Source organism: Cuculus canorus, chromosome 8 (genome assembly GCF_017976375.1).
Source record: "Cuculus canorus isolate bCucCan1 chromosome 8, bCucCan1.pri, whole genome shotgun sequence".
In the NCBI taxonomy this organism is placed as follows: Eukaryota; Metazoa; Chordata; class Aves; order Cuculiformes; family Cuculidae; genus Cuculus; species Cuculus canorus.
In genome coordinates this window covers 2,154,352-2,173,222 of record NC_071408.1, presented here as the reverse complement: position 1 = coordinate 2,173,222, position 18,871 = coordinate 2,154,352, and the positions used below count along the sequence as shown (strand labels likewise).

The window sequence follows — 18,871 nt, the reverse complement described above, 5'->3', positions numbered from 1 at the left end:
TTCATATCAATGGAAAGGCTACACTTCCTCGAGGAGTAAGTTCAAGGGAAATTACCTTGCTTATGTAATATGCAATAAATTGCCACCGCCTCAGCATTTTTTCAAAATATTTTTTTTCTCTTCCCCTCTCGAAGACTTGGAAATGGAGAATATGGACCAGAAATTATCTGAAAATGATTCGCATAAACAGAATTCTGAAGAAGAAGCTACTTCAGCACCTCAGGATGTTGTTGCAGATAGTGAGGAGCCTGGAGAAGGAGGAAGCTCTGATGTAGCTGACCCTGATACTTTATCCCCTGCTCACTCAGACAGTGACAGCATTTCCATTTCAAATCAGGATTCCCACGTCGCTGGAACCGATGAGGCTAGTGCTCCGGAGCCAGCGTGTACACAAGAGGATCACCAGCCTCAGGAACAAGAGACAGAGTCAAATTCCAAAGTTAACTGGGATAATAAAGTCCAACCTATGGAATCTATATTAGCAGACTGGAACGAAGATATAGAAGCATTTGAAATGATGGAAAAGGATGAGCTATGACTTGTAATGATAACTTATTTGTTAGTAAATAGATGGAGGACTCTTTGGGTAGAAATGAGGCCCTGATATCTGAGAACTAGAAAACATATTCAGTATTGTGATGAGCAACCAGGTTTTACCTGGAAATTACCACAGAAATCCAGGACACGCTCTTTGTATTGTTTTAAGTTTTCCTGTTTAAAAATGGGAATGTGCAATTGAAGCATTTGTCTGGCTCTGCTGCATGGTGCTGTAACCCAGAAGGCTCGTTCAGGGAGGGAACCAGACTCCTGCGTTCCAGGCTCCAAGAGGTCACGCTCCCTTGGCGTCTGGAAAGCAGAAGCTGAACGCGGTGAGGCTGACATACCACGTAACGGTTATTGATGGGAGCGGTTAGAGGGCAGCCACTGTTCGGTTGGAGCGAAGGTGCAGTTTCACTGATCCCCACTGAGCCGAAAGCCTTCTTTGATAGCAGCAGGTGAAATTCTATTCCAAGTTATTGTGTCTGCAAGACAGAACTAGAAGCAGTTCGGTTTTGTCCTGACATATCATACTGAGACATAGCAGCACTGCTCATCACTCCTTCCATCTGGTACCATGAAGAACCACCATGATGACACATGAGTTTTCCCTTCTGCTCCACTTTCCCCTAGAGAAACTCTGTAAACCAAAGGCAACGTGTACTTTGTAAGCAGGTTCCATCAGGGAAACTTAAGGCAGCCGTGGCGTCTGCCAGAAAAAGTGTTGTGATGTATTGTGAAAGTTACGGGAGGGGCTGTGGTGAAGTGGCTGAGGCAGATGTGGAGTTACAGGTATTTCCTTTGGCCTCCCAGGTTGAAAAACTCAAATCTACCCTGAGATACGGAATTTAAACTGGCAATATTCTCTCCAAGGACACTAAACAGAACTAGATCAGCTATAACAAACATCTTCCTTTTTCTACGAGTTTGACTTCTAACAGCTTGACTCTGCTGTCGTTCTTTTTATACACAACTTCTTTACGTGCGATACTTTAGGCAATGAGGCCAGTACTGGTAGTGAAGCGCAGGGCTTTGGGCTGTTGGGTCCATAATGGAGATTAGAGTGGTGTGAGCTGCGAGGATGACTGATAATATGTTGCTCTGGGGTTTGGGAGGTTGTGACAGGTAAGTGCAAGTCCCAATTTCTTCTCCCTATTATGAAAAACGTTATTTAAATAAAAATGGGGATGTTTAAACAACTGAGAGACATTTTGACTGTGTCCAAAGAAACTGCCAAAACCAACTTGATTTATATAAACTGCTTTTAGTGAATTGTGGTTCAAAGAATCGTTTTATATTAAAGAGTAAATTAACACTGCCTATATGCTTCACCAGGCTAAAAATCAAGGTTTATGTTCATCTTTACAATGGACGAGAAAAAAAGCCCCTTTCTGAGTTGCACCTTTCATTTAGCTGGTGGGATGATGCGTGCTGAATATGCAACTGCCAATTATTCCTGCCATACTGTATTTATTTCTGTGTCCTCTCGTACAGTATGAACGGAGAGAGCCCTGGCAAGTGGTGTGTACGTGTCTACTTCGTGACGCTTGCTTTCAAGAGTATGGAAATGCACAGGCACCTTTTGAGAGCACGCCAGTCAATCGGAGCATTATCCAAACGGTAACTTGATATCACTAGAGTAGGAGGCAGTTTCGAGGAGGAAATGAGGTGGTAGCAGAATAGCATATAAGTGTCCTTTTGAATAAATTAGCTTTTAAATGTAGTTCTAATTCTTTTGCACAAATAACCGTATGGAGGCTTGGACTGAATGAGCAGGGCTCGAGGCAGCTGGGCTTTTCAGTGGAGAATTTCATTTTTATGTGTTTTTGTTTCTTTTAAGGTTTTTTTCCTCTAAAGAGTTTGCTCATGGGAGCCTTTTAAGTGTCCTTCGTCACTTGGAGCCTGGGTGTGTGCTCGAGGGACGCTGCGCTTCCCCGGCAGCCCTGGGCTCAAAGCGACGTGGCCAAGTGCAGGCAGCTGCGGGATCGGAGCCATCGGGTGCAGATCAGTTCCGCCCCGGCAGTTCTATGATCCGTGGGTGCTTGGTGCCACGACAGGAGCATTTCTGTCCCTGTGCTCTCCGACGCGGTCTGCATCTTCATACTCTTTAGCTTTTTGGGTGGAAACAGCGTTGTCTGTGTTGCTGTAGAGGCCCTGTGGTCGCTATGCAGAGGCTGTCGATATCGCAGCTAAAGGTTTGGTTTTTTTTTTTACTTGCAGCGTATTTAGGTGTAGATGTAAAATTTCATTAAAAGATGAACTTTCCTCGCCACCACCAGCTCGTTTTTAACTGCTTTTCCCACATCTGCTGATAAAGCCACAGGCATTAGCTCCCCTATTTTAAGGGATATTTGAACGATCCCAGAACTCCGTATGGATTCAAAGCATCATTTTGGTGGTGGCCTACCTCAGAGAACTCCTGCCTCCTTCCTTTTGGGTTGTTTATTTTGCTCAGTTTCTTTTACTTTACCTATTAAACCATCACAAAAGCCATAGCTTTGTTTACAGAACAGAGTAAGATAAGGTTTTGCCTTTTGGGAAACGACTAAATCGGGGGGCAGTTTTATTCAGGTTATTTTCACTTTGTGTTTCCTTACGAGGAAATGAGCTTTAGTTCAACCTTTTCATATCGTTCTGAAAATAATTCAGTTTTCTGTCACTGTCTTCTTGGAAAGCGAAAAGAATGTATTCATCAAAACTTTTGGAGAAGGGAGTAAGTGTTCTTCCCAGGTTTTTAGACGCCTCCTCATTGTCTCTTTCTTGGTGTGGTGGTGCCCTTTTACTGGTGTGGTATTGAACACTGAAGAATTCAGGAATCGCAGCTGGAGCTTGCACTTATTCCATGCCATGTCCTTCAGATCAGCCAATTAATTTCTTATTCAGTTTTAGAGGAATCGTCTCAATTGTTTACATTTATTGTTTCTCAATGAAGTTTCACAACGAGCCCGGCTCTGGTCCTCCTCCGGCCAGCGTACCCGAAGGCGTAGCGGTAGGCACGAATAAGCGTGTGTTGAGAGGTTAAAACCAGAACAATATGCAAAAGGCATCAGTCAGAACATAGGGAAAAAAAACCATTCTGTGAATGAAATATTGTATGTTCAGATTTTTTAGGGTTTGGTGTTTTTTTTCAGCCCAATTTACAGCCGTATATTTTCTTATGAAAGAGGTTTAATCCCAGGTGCTGTAACACGATGGTTGGGTTTCACTGGTGACAAACATATACAATATTTCTAAGGGCAACTATGTACTGTGATGTATAAGTCTGGGCTAAAATGTATATAATCTGTGTACATAATTCTGTACTTGATTATAATTGCTGATTGTAAAGATTTAATAAAATGTAAATATTCTGGTCAAGCTGCGCTGCATCGAGGCTGCTTTCTGAGTTGCCCCGTGTGTGGGGCTGCTCGCACCCATGCTTTGCCAGGACCGCGCAGGGTGCTCAGCGCCGCATGAAAGCAGCGGGTACCTTGCCTTGCAGGAAGCTCTGCAACCTGCGATAACTTCACTGTGAGAGAGCCAAACAGGTATTCGATGTGACCCAACCACCACCTTTTCCATATAAAACTGGCAGCAGCCTGTGAAGGCTCTCGGAGCTGCTCTGACCAGACTGTTTCAACCTCTCTCATTCCGTGACTTTGTTGTTGTTTGTTATATTTTTTTTAAATCCATTCCTGCAGGGAGAATACAGATCCTCAGAAGTTTAAAGCATAACTTCTGCTCCTGGACTTTCCACTGAATTGAAAGCGGTTCTCTCCTGGGCCTGATGAGGTGAGTCTCAGAGGAAACGCACTCCATCGCTCCCTTTCTCTGTTAGTGGCTGTTCCCTGACCCCTCTACTCCTATGAGCTTTTCCTCCAGGGAAGTTAGGGAGAAAATAAAATATTTAGGACCTTTAGATTTAAGTCATAGTTCAGGTGTTGGCAGTGTTTATACTCCTTAAGCAAAAAGCAGTGCCAACTTTGCTGATGAAGAGCTGAATTCCTTATGGAGATGTCAGGACTTGAGGGACTGGAGTGTTTTGGAGCAAAGGTACCTTTTGCCTTCCTCATCCCTAGAAGGGTCTTGAATGTGGGCTCCTCAAGAAGCCTTTTGCTGCGTAGGGTATGTTAACACCACGCTTAGTCCTCTGTGCATCCTTTGCATCCATTACACTTCCCTTGGGAGCAGTCTGTGTTCCTCAAACCTTGCTCTGGTCCCCACAATTGCCCTGGCAGCCGCTGCCGCGCTTACGGGCTCTGTGTTTTATCAGGGATGGGCAAAGATTACCACGAGGAAACACGCGAAGAGACAGGGATGGACAAAAGAAAAGGGAGGGTTAAGCTGGAGACAGGGCAGAGGGCTTCAGACTGAACCCTTCAGGACTAAGATCTCCAGTGCGATGGAACAGTGCGTTGTGGCTGCATCCCTTTGCATTTTCCCAGCTTCCTTCATAATCCTCGTGGTGTCCCTTCTGCTCTGCCCTTCCAGAAGGCAGTCCCATCCCCACCTTGCTCATGTTCTTCTTCCCCATCCTTCCATCTACCAAGCATTGATCTAACCGCCGCGGCTGCTCAGAGGAAGCACCAATTCTGCAAAACCCCGGTTCTCAGGCAGGCAACACACACACCGTGGGAAACCAGAGCCTGAGGCTCAGTGACGGAGGGGTTAACCTGGTCCCTCCCCACTGCTGGAGCCTCACGGGTGGTGGAATGGGGCTCAGGTGGTCAGAACAGGGCCACCACCAGCAGCAAAGTGGTCTCTCTCTTGTTTCCCTACTGGGGTAACTGGAGAGACCTTGGAGCAGCCCCTCTGCAAGCCCTTATCAATGATTGTTACTTATCATTGAAGAAAAAGACCTGCCTTACAGGAACCACCAAAGTTCCCTTTTAGCAAAATGCTCCCTGAGTCCTTAGAGGATCTGGTTTTATCTTTCCACCTTCCTCCTCGCCACTTTGCCTGCTGTGATGCCCAGATGCTCTTTGATGTAACGAGGAGTCGCTCCCCTGTTGACGGCGGCATCTGAAAAGGCAAAAATCTTATGCAAACCCCCGCGCTGGGGGCCCCCAGCACTGCCCCTCTTGGCATATTCCATTTTATAACATAAAAGCAGGAATATTCAGTTATTTATTTCTGGCTCTGAACACATCCCTGACCCTCCTGCTCTTCAGCCATGCTCGTTGCACAGATGTGATGCACAATGGGTAAAGGAGGCACCGTGGACCCCTCTAGGGACCCTCCGGATTGCTTTATGATGCTCTGGACCCCTACAGAACCCCCCAGGACCCCTCTAGGGACCCTCAGGATTGATTTATGTGCTCTGGGGCCCCTACAGAGCCCCCCAGGACCCCTCGGCATGGTGGCATCAGCACATCGCGCCTCCTACTAAAACCATCCTTAATCATTATTTTACACCAATAGTTGTGCCGATGGGCTGTTGCTCAATCTTCGCGTTTCCTCTCTCTACAGAGGTCACCCGAAGCTGGAGAACTTGCGCAGCTCTCGCACAGCACAAATTCATCTTCAGCTGCTGCTCGTCCCCAAACCCATCATTCACATCAGCCCGAAGCTGCCGGTGGCAGGAGTCCCATTTTCTTCTTAAGTGCTGCATAAAAGATAATGTTAATAAACGTTTCCAGCTGGAATCGTCCCTATAAAACACTGTTTGCCTGGGAAAGTTCACCCAAGCTATTAAAGCCCAGCGTGGGTGAATTCATCTTTAGGAATCCTTTGGTGGAGGGCACAGCGTGAGGACATGACACCGGGGCGGAGCCGGCGGCAGAGCCATTTAAGCCAAAATTGTGCAATAAGAAGCACGCAGAGCACTGGGTGGCACCACACGTGCTCTTGGGCACCACCCTGGGATGGACAGACCTGAGGGCAGAGAAAGAGAAGAAATAGAATGTAATGTGTCCAGTTCTGGAATCCCCAACATCAGAAGGAGATGGAGCTGTTGGAACGGGTCCAGAGGAGGCTACAAAGATGATCTGAGGGCTGGAGCACCTCCTAGACGAGGAGAGGCTGAGAGAGTTGGGGTTGTTCAGCCTGGAGAAGAGAAGGTTCTGAGGAGACCTTAGAGTGACCTTCCAGTGCCTGAAGGGGCTCCAAGAAAGCTGGAGAGGGGCTGTTCAGAAAGGCTTGGAGTGACAGGACAAGAGAGAACGGGTATAAACTGGAGAAGGGCAGACTGAGACTGGACGTAAGGAGGAATTTCTTCCCCATGAGAGTGGTGAGGCCCTGGCCCAGGTTGCCCAGGGAAGCTGTGGCTGCCCCATCCCTGGAGGTGTTCCAGGCCAGGTTGGATGGGCCTTGGGCAGCCTGAGCCAGTGGGAGGTGTCCCTGCCCATGGCAGGGGGGTGGAACTGGAGGGGCTTTAAGGTCCTTTCCAACCCAAAGAAGATGATGAGTGATTCAGAGCTGGTTGTGCTGAATTTGATGCGTTTCAGGATTTCAGTACCGGCCTCAGTGGCAGCTGGATGGTCCGAGAGGAAATATTGACGGTTAGAGATGTGCACAATCCTTCTGTCAGCAACAAAAGCCGTTTCCCACCCCTCCTCGGGCCAAATGCTCCTCACACTCCAGTTTAAGAAAATTAGCGAAGAAGACTTAGAAAGGTGAAAGGCAGAAGATGTGCAGAGAAGGGCAAAAAAGGCATTTCCCACACAGGCCGTCTCTCCCGGCCGTTTTACATAACTGAGCACGTGCCTTTCCACATTTATTTTCAGGCTCGACACGGGTTGTTTGATTGCCAGGCAGGGAGCATCTCTGTTAAATGATGTCAATCTTTGCCACACTGGCATTACAGCATCATAAAAAATTACATAGCTGCTATTTTGGGTGGCAGCTCTCTCCGACTCAGTGAATAAATGCATCTCCATATGACTCACGCTGCGGGATTATTAATAGGCACAAAAGCAGAATGCCAAAACCCCCAGAATATCATTCAGTTCCCACACACAGCTTTCTAGTTTCTCGCCGCAATCGCACTCGAGAACTTTTTGTCTCAAAATTGAGATTTTTTTTTATGTATAGGAATGTACAAGGGGAATAAATTTTGTATTCAATGCACACCTGGAAGGCTCACGGGGAGGGGGGAAAGGCTGCAGTGATGGAAGATGCTCGTTGCTTCACTCTGGGCATTGCTCCTGCCCTGCGAACGGCCAATTCAAGGCAACGCCTCCTGCTAACGAACTCATTAAGGAGAGGCTGCGGCTATTAATGCATCTTGAAATAAAAGTTCAGGTCTCCTGGTTTAAACAGGAACCATCGTGGATGGCAGAGCAGCAGGGAAGAAGGGAGTCATTCTGAGGGAAGAAATCGCACGCTTGTTTCGCTGTGTGACAGCGGATAAATCAGTGACCATCGGATGACGATGCGACTCAAAGCTGGGGTTCACCCTGCCCAGCGTCTTCATTCAAGCAGCTTCTTGGTAAATTGGGTGAAAGTCAACAGTGGGGTCCTCCAGCCCGGCTGCCCTCGCTGCAGGCAAGCCTTTAAATCAAAAAAAGGACACTTTTGCCCCAAAACGTCCTGTTGGTGTTGTGGGTGCAGGGCTGAGGTGACCATGAGGATGGCACTGTAGGTGACCATCCTCTGGAGTTCACAGACTGTAGCTCACGGTCCCACACATTAATGATACTGATGAAGACGATAAAGAAGATGATGAAACAGAAGAAGCAGAACAGAATGATGATGATGACTATGATGACAATGATGACTCTGCCAACTCCAGCCTCAAAGCGAGCTTTTAGCTGTGGCTACAGGTATGCAGCTAAATTAAAAGCAAAGATGACCATTTTGAACTTTCACAGCTGTCCTGTGCTCTGGGACTTCTTTTCCCTTTGCTACAACAGCACAACAACAAGAAGATCAATTTTCACTTGGTGCTTACCCGGCTTTTTGGCTATTTGACCCCAAGATTTCCTCGCCAGCAGTAACGCCCACTCAAAACCATCCCTGCAGTCCTCATCTCCTCTTAAACACCTACAGAATGAAACAGGTCAGCCTGAAAACAGAGCATTTCCCAGCACTATCGAGACCCAGAGCAGGGGCCAAAAAGCAGCGATCCCCCATCCTGCTTGCCGTGGGGTGTGTGGGGCTCTTGCTGGATGCATACTTGCATCCACAAGGCTGTATAGACTATGTCAGCTTTGGAATACGCTGCTTGATGTCTGTAGGGTTAGAAAACTTAAGCTTACAGAGGTGACTGCACCAGGGACCTGGTTTTGTGTGGACTGATGCTCTTCCCAGGTGCCAGCAGGTGGCAGGGAACGGCGCTGAGCTGCTGCTGCTCCTCGCAGGATGACTGCAAGCTGAGGGAGGTCTCCCCCAATATGATGGGGAGGTGAAGATACCCAACTGAGCCATCAGAGCTCCAGTTTCTCAGCTCTCAGTTTAGAAAACAGAGGGGAAACGGCCGCTGTGGTGATACCCACTGTAAAACGTGAGTATGAATCATTTGCGTTATACACGAAGCCCGCGACCGTCACGGACTGTCACCTGCGAAGCAGCAACCCTTACTAAAGCTGTTGGTGGGACAGAAATGCGACTGGAAATCAGTGTCCTTTATCCAAAGCTTGTGTTACACACGCTCCCCGGCAGAGGCAGCCACTCCCCAGCTGAGCCTCTCCCATCCTTCAGGTCTGGCGTGTCAGCCGAGCCAGTCGGGAGTTGAGTCATCGCTAACTCCAAAATCGAAGTGACAGGTAATTACAAGTCTAATTTTATAGACTTGATAAAACTGAAATAGCTGAGAACCAAATATTTATCTTCAGTCTAATTTTCGCATGACGACGGCGACGTCTTCGGAGCATAAACATGTCTCTCCGGTGCTGCATCTACTCCTTCACGCTTGTCTCGTAATTCAGCTTTTGAGGTACTTCTTGTGCTTTGTGGGCAGTCATCAGCCTCTTCTACAGCTGCAAAAACCCCACGCAATATCGCCGATTGCAGCCTCCTTTCTCCCACAGCAGTGGCCGTCGTGCCCTGTAGCAGCACCAAACCCAATACCGCCGGCTGGAGGTCATCGGTGACGATGGGATGAGGGCGTTCGTGGGCTGAAGGTTTCACCTGGATTCCAGACAGGATTTGGAAGCCCTGCTATTCCTGCTGTGCACGACGGGATGGAGAGGCACAGGAAGTCAACCCAGGTTGTGTGTGGCGAAAAAAGGACTCGTGGCAGGTGAGGACGTGGATCTGGGACTTCTGGATCTCAGCAGAAAATTAATGGAGAAAAACCAACCTCTGTCTGAAAGCAAAGGAAGAAATTAATGTTAAGTTTTGGATGGTGTAGTTTGGAGGCCAAAGTCCAGCATTCAAAGTTCACAGGACTCAGGAAACAGCAGCCTTAGTAGTCAGATAATTAACCATCTGCTTTGATGATCCTCCTCAAAGGCATTTTGGCCAAGGTCTGCCAACTGGTTTCTCAGTTACATCTATTTGCACATCCATCCTCTCCATCTGTCCACAGGGTTTCCAGGTTGCTCTTCACCCACGATGCCGTAACATCTGTGCACCTCCCAACAGCATCAGGGAAATAAAACGCCTGCAGGCACGAGTCCGTGGCGGTGAGCTGAAGTGGTTCCTGCTCTGGTCAGTCCAGGTGTGTCTTCAAAAGAAGATAAGTCTAAATAAGGATGTAGAGGGATAATCAGAGGAAACAGCATTTTTCTGAACGTTCCAGTGAGTCCAAGACATCCTAAAAATCACCAGCGACAGCAGCAAAAGCCCAGAGAGCTTCTATACCCAGCCCTGATCTCCATGAAAAAGTGGGAATCTCTGCAGAGCCCATAGTTTGCCAACCTACGCTCTCTAGTGGTTGCTACAGAGCTTAATCCTGCAGTAACTCAGCAAGTCCATCCAACCACGTCAACCTTGCTCTGCCAAAGGATCTTGGCCGTTTTTTCCCCAACAGGATGCGCTGGGGCTTTGTTCAAGCCCTTCAGTTGTTTTTCTCTGGTTTTGCGCTGGAGAGAAACCATTCCTGGTCCCGCACATCATCACATGCGGAGCCCTGGCCCAGAGCTTCTCCTGCTGGAGGGCCCAAGCGAATGAAGTACAAGTGTGAGCACCTGAACGATGTGATCGCAGCCTTCTGAGATGGAAGAAGCACACAGGGGCTGTGTGGGGAAAGTCATACGTGAGATGTTCGGCATCCTGAGAAAGAACCACGTATGAAAAGGACAAACCTGATTCCATCACTCTTGTAGTACTTGCGAAAGCTTGATATAGCACTTAGGAGAGAAGGACCTGCGGGACCACGCCCCAGGGCTCTTGATTAATTAAAGTGTTTAAATAATTGAAATGTGCCGCCTCTTGACTCTCCTTAGCATTGCTACCTGCTTGACAGCTGACATGGATTCCGGAGAAAATCCTATGCCAGAGGACAGCGTTATCATCTCAAAGAATTCCTAACAGATCAAATGGCTTCATAGCACTGAGAGATGCCAACAGCCATAAGAAGGACGTTGTGATGGGTTGAGATGCTTCACGAAGAGTCGTGTGGTCAAAGCAGCTGCCAAAACACAGTGAGGATTTAGGACAATAAGAAAGGGTTGGCAATTTTTGACCATTAAGAGGATAAAGATGCCTGTGGTGAAACCTGCCAGAGAGCTTCCTGAAACCCATCAGTGAGCTTCTAGATGGAAATCTACTGAAGCTACGTAGCGCTTGAGCTGTCCCAGACCTGCAGAACAGCAACCACAAAACTCGGACTGAGGCTGACGGGAGGCCGGAGGACCGGGTGGTTTCCAGCGTTCAGAAGCAGTTTCTAACTGAAGAAGACAGCTTGATCCAGCAGCCTCACAAACGTTGAGGTTGCACAAACTCCTGGGTCTCTTTCCCCGGTGGGTCCTCCCTACCCCACTGCCACCAAAAAGCCAACAGAAAATCCAGTGCGTGGAAGGAAGCAGGAGAAAGTTGCTCTGATTTTTGGACATACGGTACGGCACAGCACCGACAGAGACCTAAACCTTGCACAGTAGCCTCTCTCACCTGACTAAGAGTGAACACAGGAGGAAATACCTTCAGTCAAGAAATTCCCTGCTATTTTAGAGACTTTTCCAGAAGTCACAGGTCATTTTGGAAGGACTCGACGCCCTTTCAAAGGCTCAGCAAAAGATGCTCTAAACACAATCTCATGGCCTGTTCCCCACACATCACACACAGCAGAGCAAAGAAATCAATGCCATACAGCAACCCATGCCCGGACAAAGCTTCTCCGTGGGCAAACCTGACCCGCACGTGCTGTCAAAGCAAGAAGGAAAATCAGCACAGCTAACAATCAATCTCCTTTGAAATAAGAAATACAAAAGCTGTATTTGTCTTTCCTTAAGATTTGTTTGTTTGTTTTTTTAACTCATGACAGCGTTCGTTAAAAATATCACACCTGCTTTGGAGAAAGTAATATCCTCTCTGTAAAATATGGAAAAATAAACTTTAGAGGGCACGTACGACAGCTGCTCTAAGAGATGAGCTCCAGAGCCTCATCAGCATGGAGGGCTGCTTTTGCCTTCCTTGCCCCCCGACTCTTAAAACTATCGTGCCGTATGAATGCTAAAAGACAAGAATACATACAAACAGTAAAATGTTTATTTTCTTAGAAAAAAAGAGATTCAAAATGATTGTGATCACACTCCCATTCGTGCTCAGCAAAGCCAGTACTGCAAGCTTAGTCCTCGATTAAGATACCTATTAAATGAAACTCTTTTTCCTCTTAAAATACAAATTCCTGCTCTTGCATCACTTCCAGTATTTCAGTGATAACATGCTTTTAATGGATAACAGTTTCTCAGCTTCTTCTCAGCAGAGAAACAAGGCCTGCCATGGCAAAAACATCCCATCTCCAAAGCTTGGAATCACCAGCATGAATAAGCACTCCGGCCCGAACGCGGACTGACAGACAGCTTAAGGGTGTTTCTTAGATGCTTGAATGTTCACTTATGGAAGCTTTGTATAACACTACCTCATCCGATAGAAAACAGGCCAGAAGCCTCAATAAAATCAACAACGTCTTTCGGATTAACTTTTAAGGATTTGCTGCGTATCTGGACACAGAAAAAAGTGAGAAGTTGCAACAAGTTTTAACTAGCAGCAACAAAAACAGTTCCTTACGAGTTCTTAGCAATATTCCTCATCTGTTCATTAAGAAACACTGTAACTGAATGGAGCATATAATGTGGAAATGGTCTTCTTCTGTTATGTAGTGCTGTTCGCTCTAGAAGACTTCCAAAAGGTCTCGACTGGGTTGTAATCTATTTACACAGTAGTACTCCTGGTGCGAGTGGCAGAATTGGCACTATGTGACATCCTCCTCTTCTGAACAGTAATCGCGACCCTGCAAGGAGAAAAGCCGGACAGTAAGGGAGTGGAGCGACACAAAGCAAGGGGGGCACTCACTCATCATTCATATCAGTTCCTCAAACATAGGAGATTTAAGTTCAGAGCTGGGGAGAAACCTTAAAAATAGGGAATTGAGTTTGCACAACTCAACTGCTTCTGGAAGGTCTGCATGAAGCCAGGACAGAAGAGCCTTCCCTGTCCGTCACCGTTAATCTCACAAATCTCATCCCCTCTGTTGAATTCCAGAGGTGGTTTTCAATAAACTGACTTACTTTTATGCACAGATACACCTCGATGGACACAACACCACAGATTCGTCATGAAAATGCCATCTCAGAGGGAAAAGCAACAACAGGCGTAATCCTATGAGTAACGCAAGCCAGCTGCTGCGAACACGAGCACCTCATCTGACAGCCCCAGCGGGAGTTTAACGTAAGAGCAAACGATGCTGTTCCTATTGCAATTATACTTGTACAGCAGCAGGAAACAGGCTAAGCTTCACAAAACCCAGACCAGTCGCGTTACACCTCACATCTTACCCCAAACACAAGGCTGGCAGTAGAACCTATCTAGGCATCACCCTCAAGAAGGTCTGGAGAAGACACGTCCTGTTCCTCGCTAGCTGCTTCTGGCAAAGCATCAAGAGGACTCAACGGGACCTGCTGTCATCATTTCTCTACACGGCAACCGAGCTTTTCTACACACAAGATATCCCGCATAAAACAAGTGTGTTGAATATCTCAACCTCTGGACTCTTCCCCACGTGCGTCAGCCGAGTGCTCGCATGGAAAATCCCAGCAGCTGAGCAAAGGGCTGGCAAAGAAGAAGAAGAGAAGGAGAAACACGAGAGCCTCAGCCTTGCAATAAAGTGTAAAAGCTCAACAACATCCTGTAAGCAGAAGAGACCAACTCAGCAGTGATAAAATGTGTGAAAGTCAACCCAAAGGGTACCCAGTGGCCCCACAAATCAAAACCGGTCAATGTCCTGTCTGGAAAGAGTGGGAGGGGAAGAAAGAAAGTTAATAAAAGAAAAAGGAGAGATGTTTCTTTATGCAGTCATCGGTTTATCTGAGACGCATGGCTGGGCTACTTGTTGGGAACAAAGGCTCCGAAATGTTTCTGTAATTAAAAGCCCACTGTTAATTGTGCAGAGCACTTTGTGGGAGGGTCCACACCCAGGCACGTGCAACACTTCAACAGCTCTCTACAACCTAATACTGTCAGTAAAAGGGCTTTCTTAGTATGGTAACCCACCCACCCCCAAGAGACTAAATCCATTCAGCAACGACCAACCCAGAAAGAAAGAAAAAAATACATCTTTTTAAAGTAAAATAATTGACTCGGAAGGAAGAAATGTCAAAATACATTGCAACGAAGCCCACATCCACTTGTTTGGACTTTTGGACAAAATTGTGAGCCTGGTGATGAAGGCTTTGTCCAAGATGTTTCAGAGCTGTGAAAGCCACCAGTAGTGACTGATGACTGAGGCTCGGGGCACTTCCAGGGGACTCATCTCCCTGGTTCCCTGGCCTCCTGCTCAAGTAGGTGCCCGACGGCCCATCGTTCCCACCACGCCCCTCGTCAGGGGCCATCAGTGCTATTAAAGGCTGAAACAGACCCAAAACATGGGAAAAAAGCCATCTTATGTTCATTCCTCCTGCTGTTCTTCTCCTCCTGGGTTTGACCCACCGCAACTAAGTTCATTCCACCTCAAAAGAATGTGCTGAAGAAGTCCTTGCCATGGCATAATACCACCTCTCGCCCACTGCCTGAAGGCTGCCGAGAGCCAGGCTGCTGCCGACAGGCACTTTACTGCCATCCTCACGCTGGTGCAGATGGAGACACGATGGTGTCTTGGAGGTCGCCTTCAAGGCTGCGGCCCTCAGTTGCCGGTGGGCAGGGATCTTCTGCCATCCCAAGCTTCCCGCTAGCCTGCTCCATCCCGTGACCGAGCGGGCAGCAGCGGCACAGCCGAAGAGGGGAGGAGGGTGAGAAGAACTGCTTGAAATGCCAGAAACACCTCCCACGCTGTCCTCCAGCGTGACATGCAGCTCTTCCACCCACCGAGCCCAGCACAGACCCACAACCCTGACCCAACCAGCTAATTTGACGCCTCCGAGGTGCCAACACCTGACAGCAAGGCGAGGAGCCCCGCTGCAGCCCCAGGCTGCCGTGGCTGTTGCAGGGAAACGCTCCAGCGCTGGCTTTGCCCTGGCGCTCGCTTCAGCAGGGACAGCCGAGCCAACGTGCCAGCTGGCGACTGAGCAGGGCGACGAGAAAAGGCTTCTACAGCCGCTCGGCGACTGGCTGAGGTCTTCATATTGACTGTCCCTCTCTGTCGCAGAGCTGTGTGGAGGAGCACGCTGCCACGCACGGGAGCGGACGCATTTGTCACACGCCAAGAATAACGTCGGAGGGAAGGCACAGCGGGCTGGCAGCTTGCATGCAAAATTAGGGGGTTTGCTTTCACTCGAGGTTAATATGATGTCAAGACGATGTCGCTTTTCTTTCCTTGGGGAAAGGAAGGGCCACGTCCACCCTCTCAGTGGCGGGATGCGATACAACCCGCAGGACCACGGCGCTCCGGGAGGTTTAGCTCTGTCAGGGGTGGGAATTGGCTGTGATGAGAGACACCCTGTTTTGCACATACCCGTGCACCCATCCTACACCCCCTGCCCTGGCTACGCTGCAAAGACCGACGCCAACACAAGCCCAGCATTGAACTCCAGCACGAAAAAGAAGCGTGTGGCGTTCAGACCAGCAAAGTCCGAAGCGTCCCGGCCCAGTTCAGCAGGGCTAAGCACATACTAGTCTTTAAGCACAAGGGAAACAGCAGTTAAGTCCTGGAGCAGCTCCTTTTCTCCTGAGCAGAAAGCCAAGCAGGTACTTTAGCATCCTCTTGAAGGAGGGCTCGTGGCCAGTCGGTCTCTTTGAGCAAATACACAGTAATGGGCATTTATCCTCCTAAAAAGAGCAGGAGAGGGAGAAAACATACTACGAGGAAGCCAAATAATCCCCTCCCTCCCTTCGCCTTTTTTTCAGACAAAACATTTTGTCTAAAGCTTATTCCCTAAGTAATAACAAGGTCAGTGTTCCTCAGGAAGATCAGAGAAAGAATACAGCTGCCTTCCATGCTGCATTGTAAATCCAACACATCAGCGTTTCTCCTTGGTGCTCCTTGGGCAGAAAGGCAGGAGAGGTCTCCATCTCCCCACCGGCAGAGAACAAAGGCTGCTTTGTCCCACTAGGCACCGTGGTCCCAATCCCGTAAAATATTTTGGACCCCTTGGTTGTTTCAGAAGATGTCTGATAGATGCTGGAGGAGATACCTTGAGTGGTCGCACCTGCAGTCAGCGAGAGACCTGCTGTGCTTGAGATGGAGACTTATCCTGGTGGGGCTGGGCAGAACCACGCTCATGGTGGTGGAGCTAAGATCTGATAAGGTCTTCTGAAGAAACCACACTGAAACACCGACCACGTGAAGCAGAAGTCCAAAGATGAGCTCCAGGATGTGGGCAGAGGAGCTCCAGCAGCACCTGAGCGCACACCGAAATGATGGTGGGGGTGTTTTGGGGAGAAGATGTGTGTCAGGAAAAGAAAGAAAAGAAGAAACCAGAGAAGGCGACAACCTCCCGACCCGAGGAACATGGAAAATGAGGGTGCAGGACTGCTGGCCAAATCCTGTTCCCTGTTGCCCAGGGAAAAGGCTCCTGCAGCCAGAGGAGCCACAGCCACGGAGCACAGAGGTAATAACAGGAATGTATGGGCCATCCTCTAATAACCCTCAGGTTATAAGATATCAAATGGGATATCCACAGAAACCATGGGATATTAAATATATTTTAATGATTGAGAGCGTAAATTAATTACACCGAGGAAGGTAAGAACGGGAACATGCATCCAAGTCCAGGTAACTCCTAAGAAAACCCATCTTTCTCCCTTCCAGTTCCAAAATCCAACTTTCAACTTTTTGTAGACGACCAACAAATGTTTGAATTTAAGGTAATTAAAAAGAAAAGCCCCTTTCCTGTGGCTCGTACCCAAACCAGGAGGCCTCATCCCCTGCCTCCTCTCCTCGCTGCCCCTAGACAGTGCTGCCACCCCGATGCCCCTACCGCGGTGTGCGTCACAGCCGATGGTGTCCTTTCAGAGGGAAAAAGGGAAAGAAACCCACAGGAAAAGCCCTTTTCCCCATTGTTGTGGGTGACAGGCCAATAAACAAACCCGCACGCCACCCGAATGCAGAAGCCTTCGCGGTTCAATAGCCTTTTGTGCGGCTGGCGGACTTGCCGAGGGAGAGAAGGCGGCTAAGGAGATGTTTCTTCCGCCACGGCTTTGCAGTTTGGCACCGGCATCCTCACACCACGGCCCTGGTGAGGAGAGGAGGAAGAGGAGGCCGGCCGGCCCACAAGAGGGAAATGAGCTGCACCAAGCAGCCCTTTCTTCTGCGAGGGCTGAAAGAGCTCCTGGGACACAGTGGTCCCTTTCAGCAGCGATGGTCGGCGCTGGGAAACGTTAGCCTGGCGCGGTGGTGGGAACCCTTTTCATCAATCTGGTTTTGTTTACAGCACTCGCAGAAAGGACGGGAAGAAAATGCCGGGAGGCGGCACTGAATAATTGTATACTGTGCTAATTTTTGTTCGTTTCTTATTTTGTTAGAGAAAAATCAATAGAGTCATTAAGAGCAATCCACTTTGCTAATGAGCTTTAGCCTAGTAATTCTGCCCTTGCATACGTTTCGGTTAGCAACACCCTCTCTTTCAAAGGGCACTCTTTAAACACGATACAAGGAGCTGCATTGTGTCTTCCCTCTGCGTTTCATGCCCAGTTTTACTAACGAGGGGATGGAGCGAGTTGCTGCCGGGCACCTCTCCCATGGCCTTCAACAACAAACCAGTAGTCTCCAGCCCTGTTCCCAGGGGCCAGGTGTGTGGAGCGGCAGAGAAACCCACGCAAACCCACCCTGGTGTTCAAGACCAAGTTCCCTCTTGACCCTGCAGCAGCCAAAACCTCATGGCCTGCACTCAGGGGGCATCTACCAGCTTCATGAGAGCTACCAGAGTTCATAACAAGACATCTTCTCATGCTATGACATATTTTAATCTCATTTTTTTCCATGAGCATGCTTGTACTGCAGTTGTTTTTTATAGACTGCTGTTTACGATGATGGAAGTGGTGGTGATTTCCTCGGGTAGAACTTACTTGGATTGCTTTGGGATTTTTTTTTTTAAACCACAAAGCCAGAAATGCTTCTCTTCTAGGGGTACGAGCCCCAGATATAATCCTATAAATAGCTTGTCAACAGTCAGTGGCTGCCCAGAGAAGTCATGGCTGCCCCGTCTCTGGAGGTGTTCATGGCCAGGTTGGATGGGGCTTTGAGCAACCTGATCCAGTGGGAGGTGTCCCTGCCCATGGCAGGGGGTTGGAACTGGATGGTATTTAAGGTTCCTTCCAACTCAAACCATTCCACAATTCTATGTTGCTGTGCCACAGAAACACCACCATGAGAAGTGCTCCCTGGTTTGCCATGGACGTATATCTGACATACATAGATGACATAAACATATGACACATAGCTACTGTTTCCTGCGCTGCCAACTGCTTAACTCTACTCAGCCACTCCCAATCTCCCTCATAACTTAAAATCTCTGGCTTCTCATCAAGTTTTTTTGGGGGAGGAGGTTAAGCTCAAATTCTGGTGCCTTTGAAATGCTTGGGTTGACTTTAGCAGAACCAACACCTAATCCTATGCGCGGCTCTGACTTTTACGCTCTCAGTCCAATCTCAGCATGCAGTGCTGAGCTTCCCTTTCAGTATTCCTCCCTTCCCACAAGCTCTATGAATTCGATTACCATAATCACAGGCAGCTCCATCCATGCAAGTCCAGCTCTCGCTCCCTAAGCAGAGACAGACACTCACACAGAGATCTGAACAGATGTCTCTCTCTGAGTGCCTCGCAGTGTTTTGACACCGAATTTTGGTAGAGAGAAGCTCCATGTGTTGGGGTTGGCAGTCT

At 48.3% G+C, this 18,871-nt stretch overlaps 2 protein-coding genes across 8 annotated transcripts in view; one reads left to right on the top strand and one right to left on the bottom strand.

Annotated features, from left to right (window-relative positions):
* EDEM3 (ER degradation enhancing alpha-mannosidase like protein 3) overlaps positions 1-3,903 on the top strand; it is a 30,628-nt gene extending 26,725 nt beyond the window's left edge. For all 4 annotated transcript variants that reach the window (XM_054072958.1, XM_054072959.1, XM_054072960.1 and 1 more), the window contains one exon: positions 135-3,903. In XM_054072958.1, the coding sequence (XP_053928933.1) occupies positions 135-538 (404 nt within the window). In that variant the 3' untranslated portion in view covers positions 539-3,903. The remainder of the gene's footprint in view (positions 1-134) is intronic.
* An 8,204-nt stretch (positions 3,904-12,107) lies between these two features.
* Positions 12,108-18,871, bottom strand: part of C8H1orf21 (chromosome 8 C1orf21 homolog) — a 120,532-nt gene continuing 113,768 nt past the window's right edge. For all 4 annotated transcript variants that reach the window (XM_054073223.1, XM_054073224.1, XM_054073225.1 and 1 more), the window contains one exon: positions 12,108-12,850. In XM_054073223.1, the coding sequence (XP_053929198.1) occupies positions 12,812-12,850 (39 nt within the window). In that variant the 3' untranslated portion in view covers positions 12,108-12,811. The remainder of the gene's footprint in view (positions 12,851-18,871) is intronic.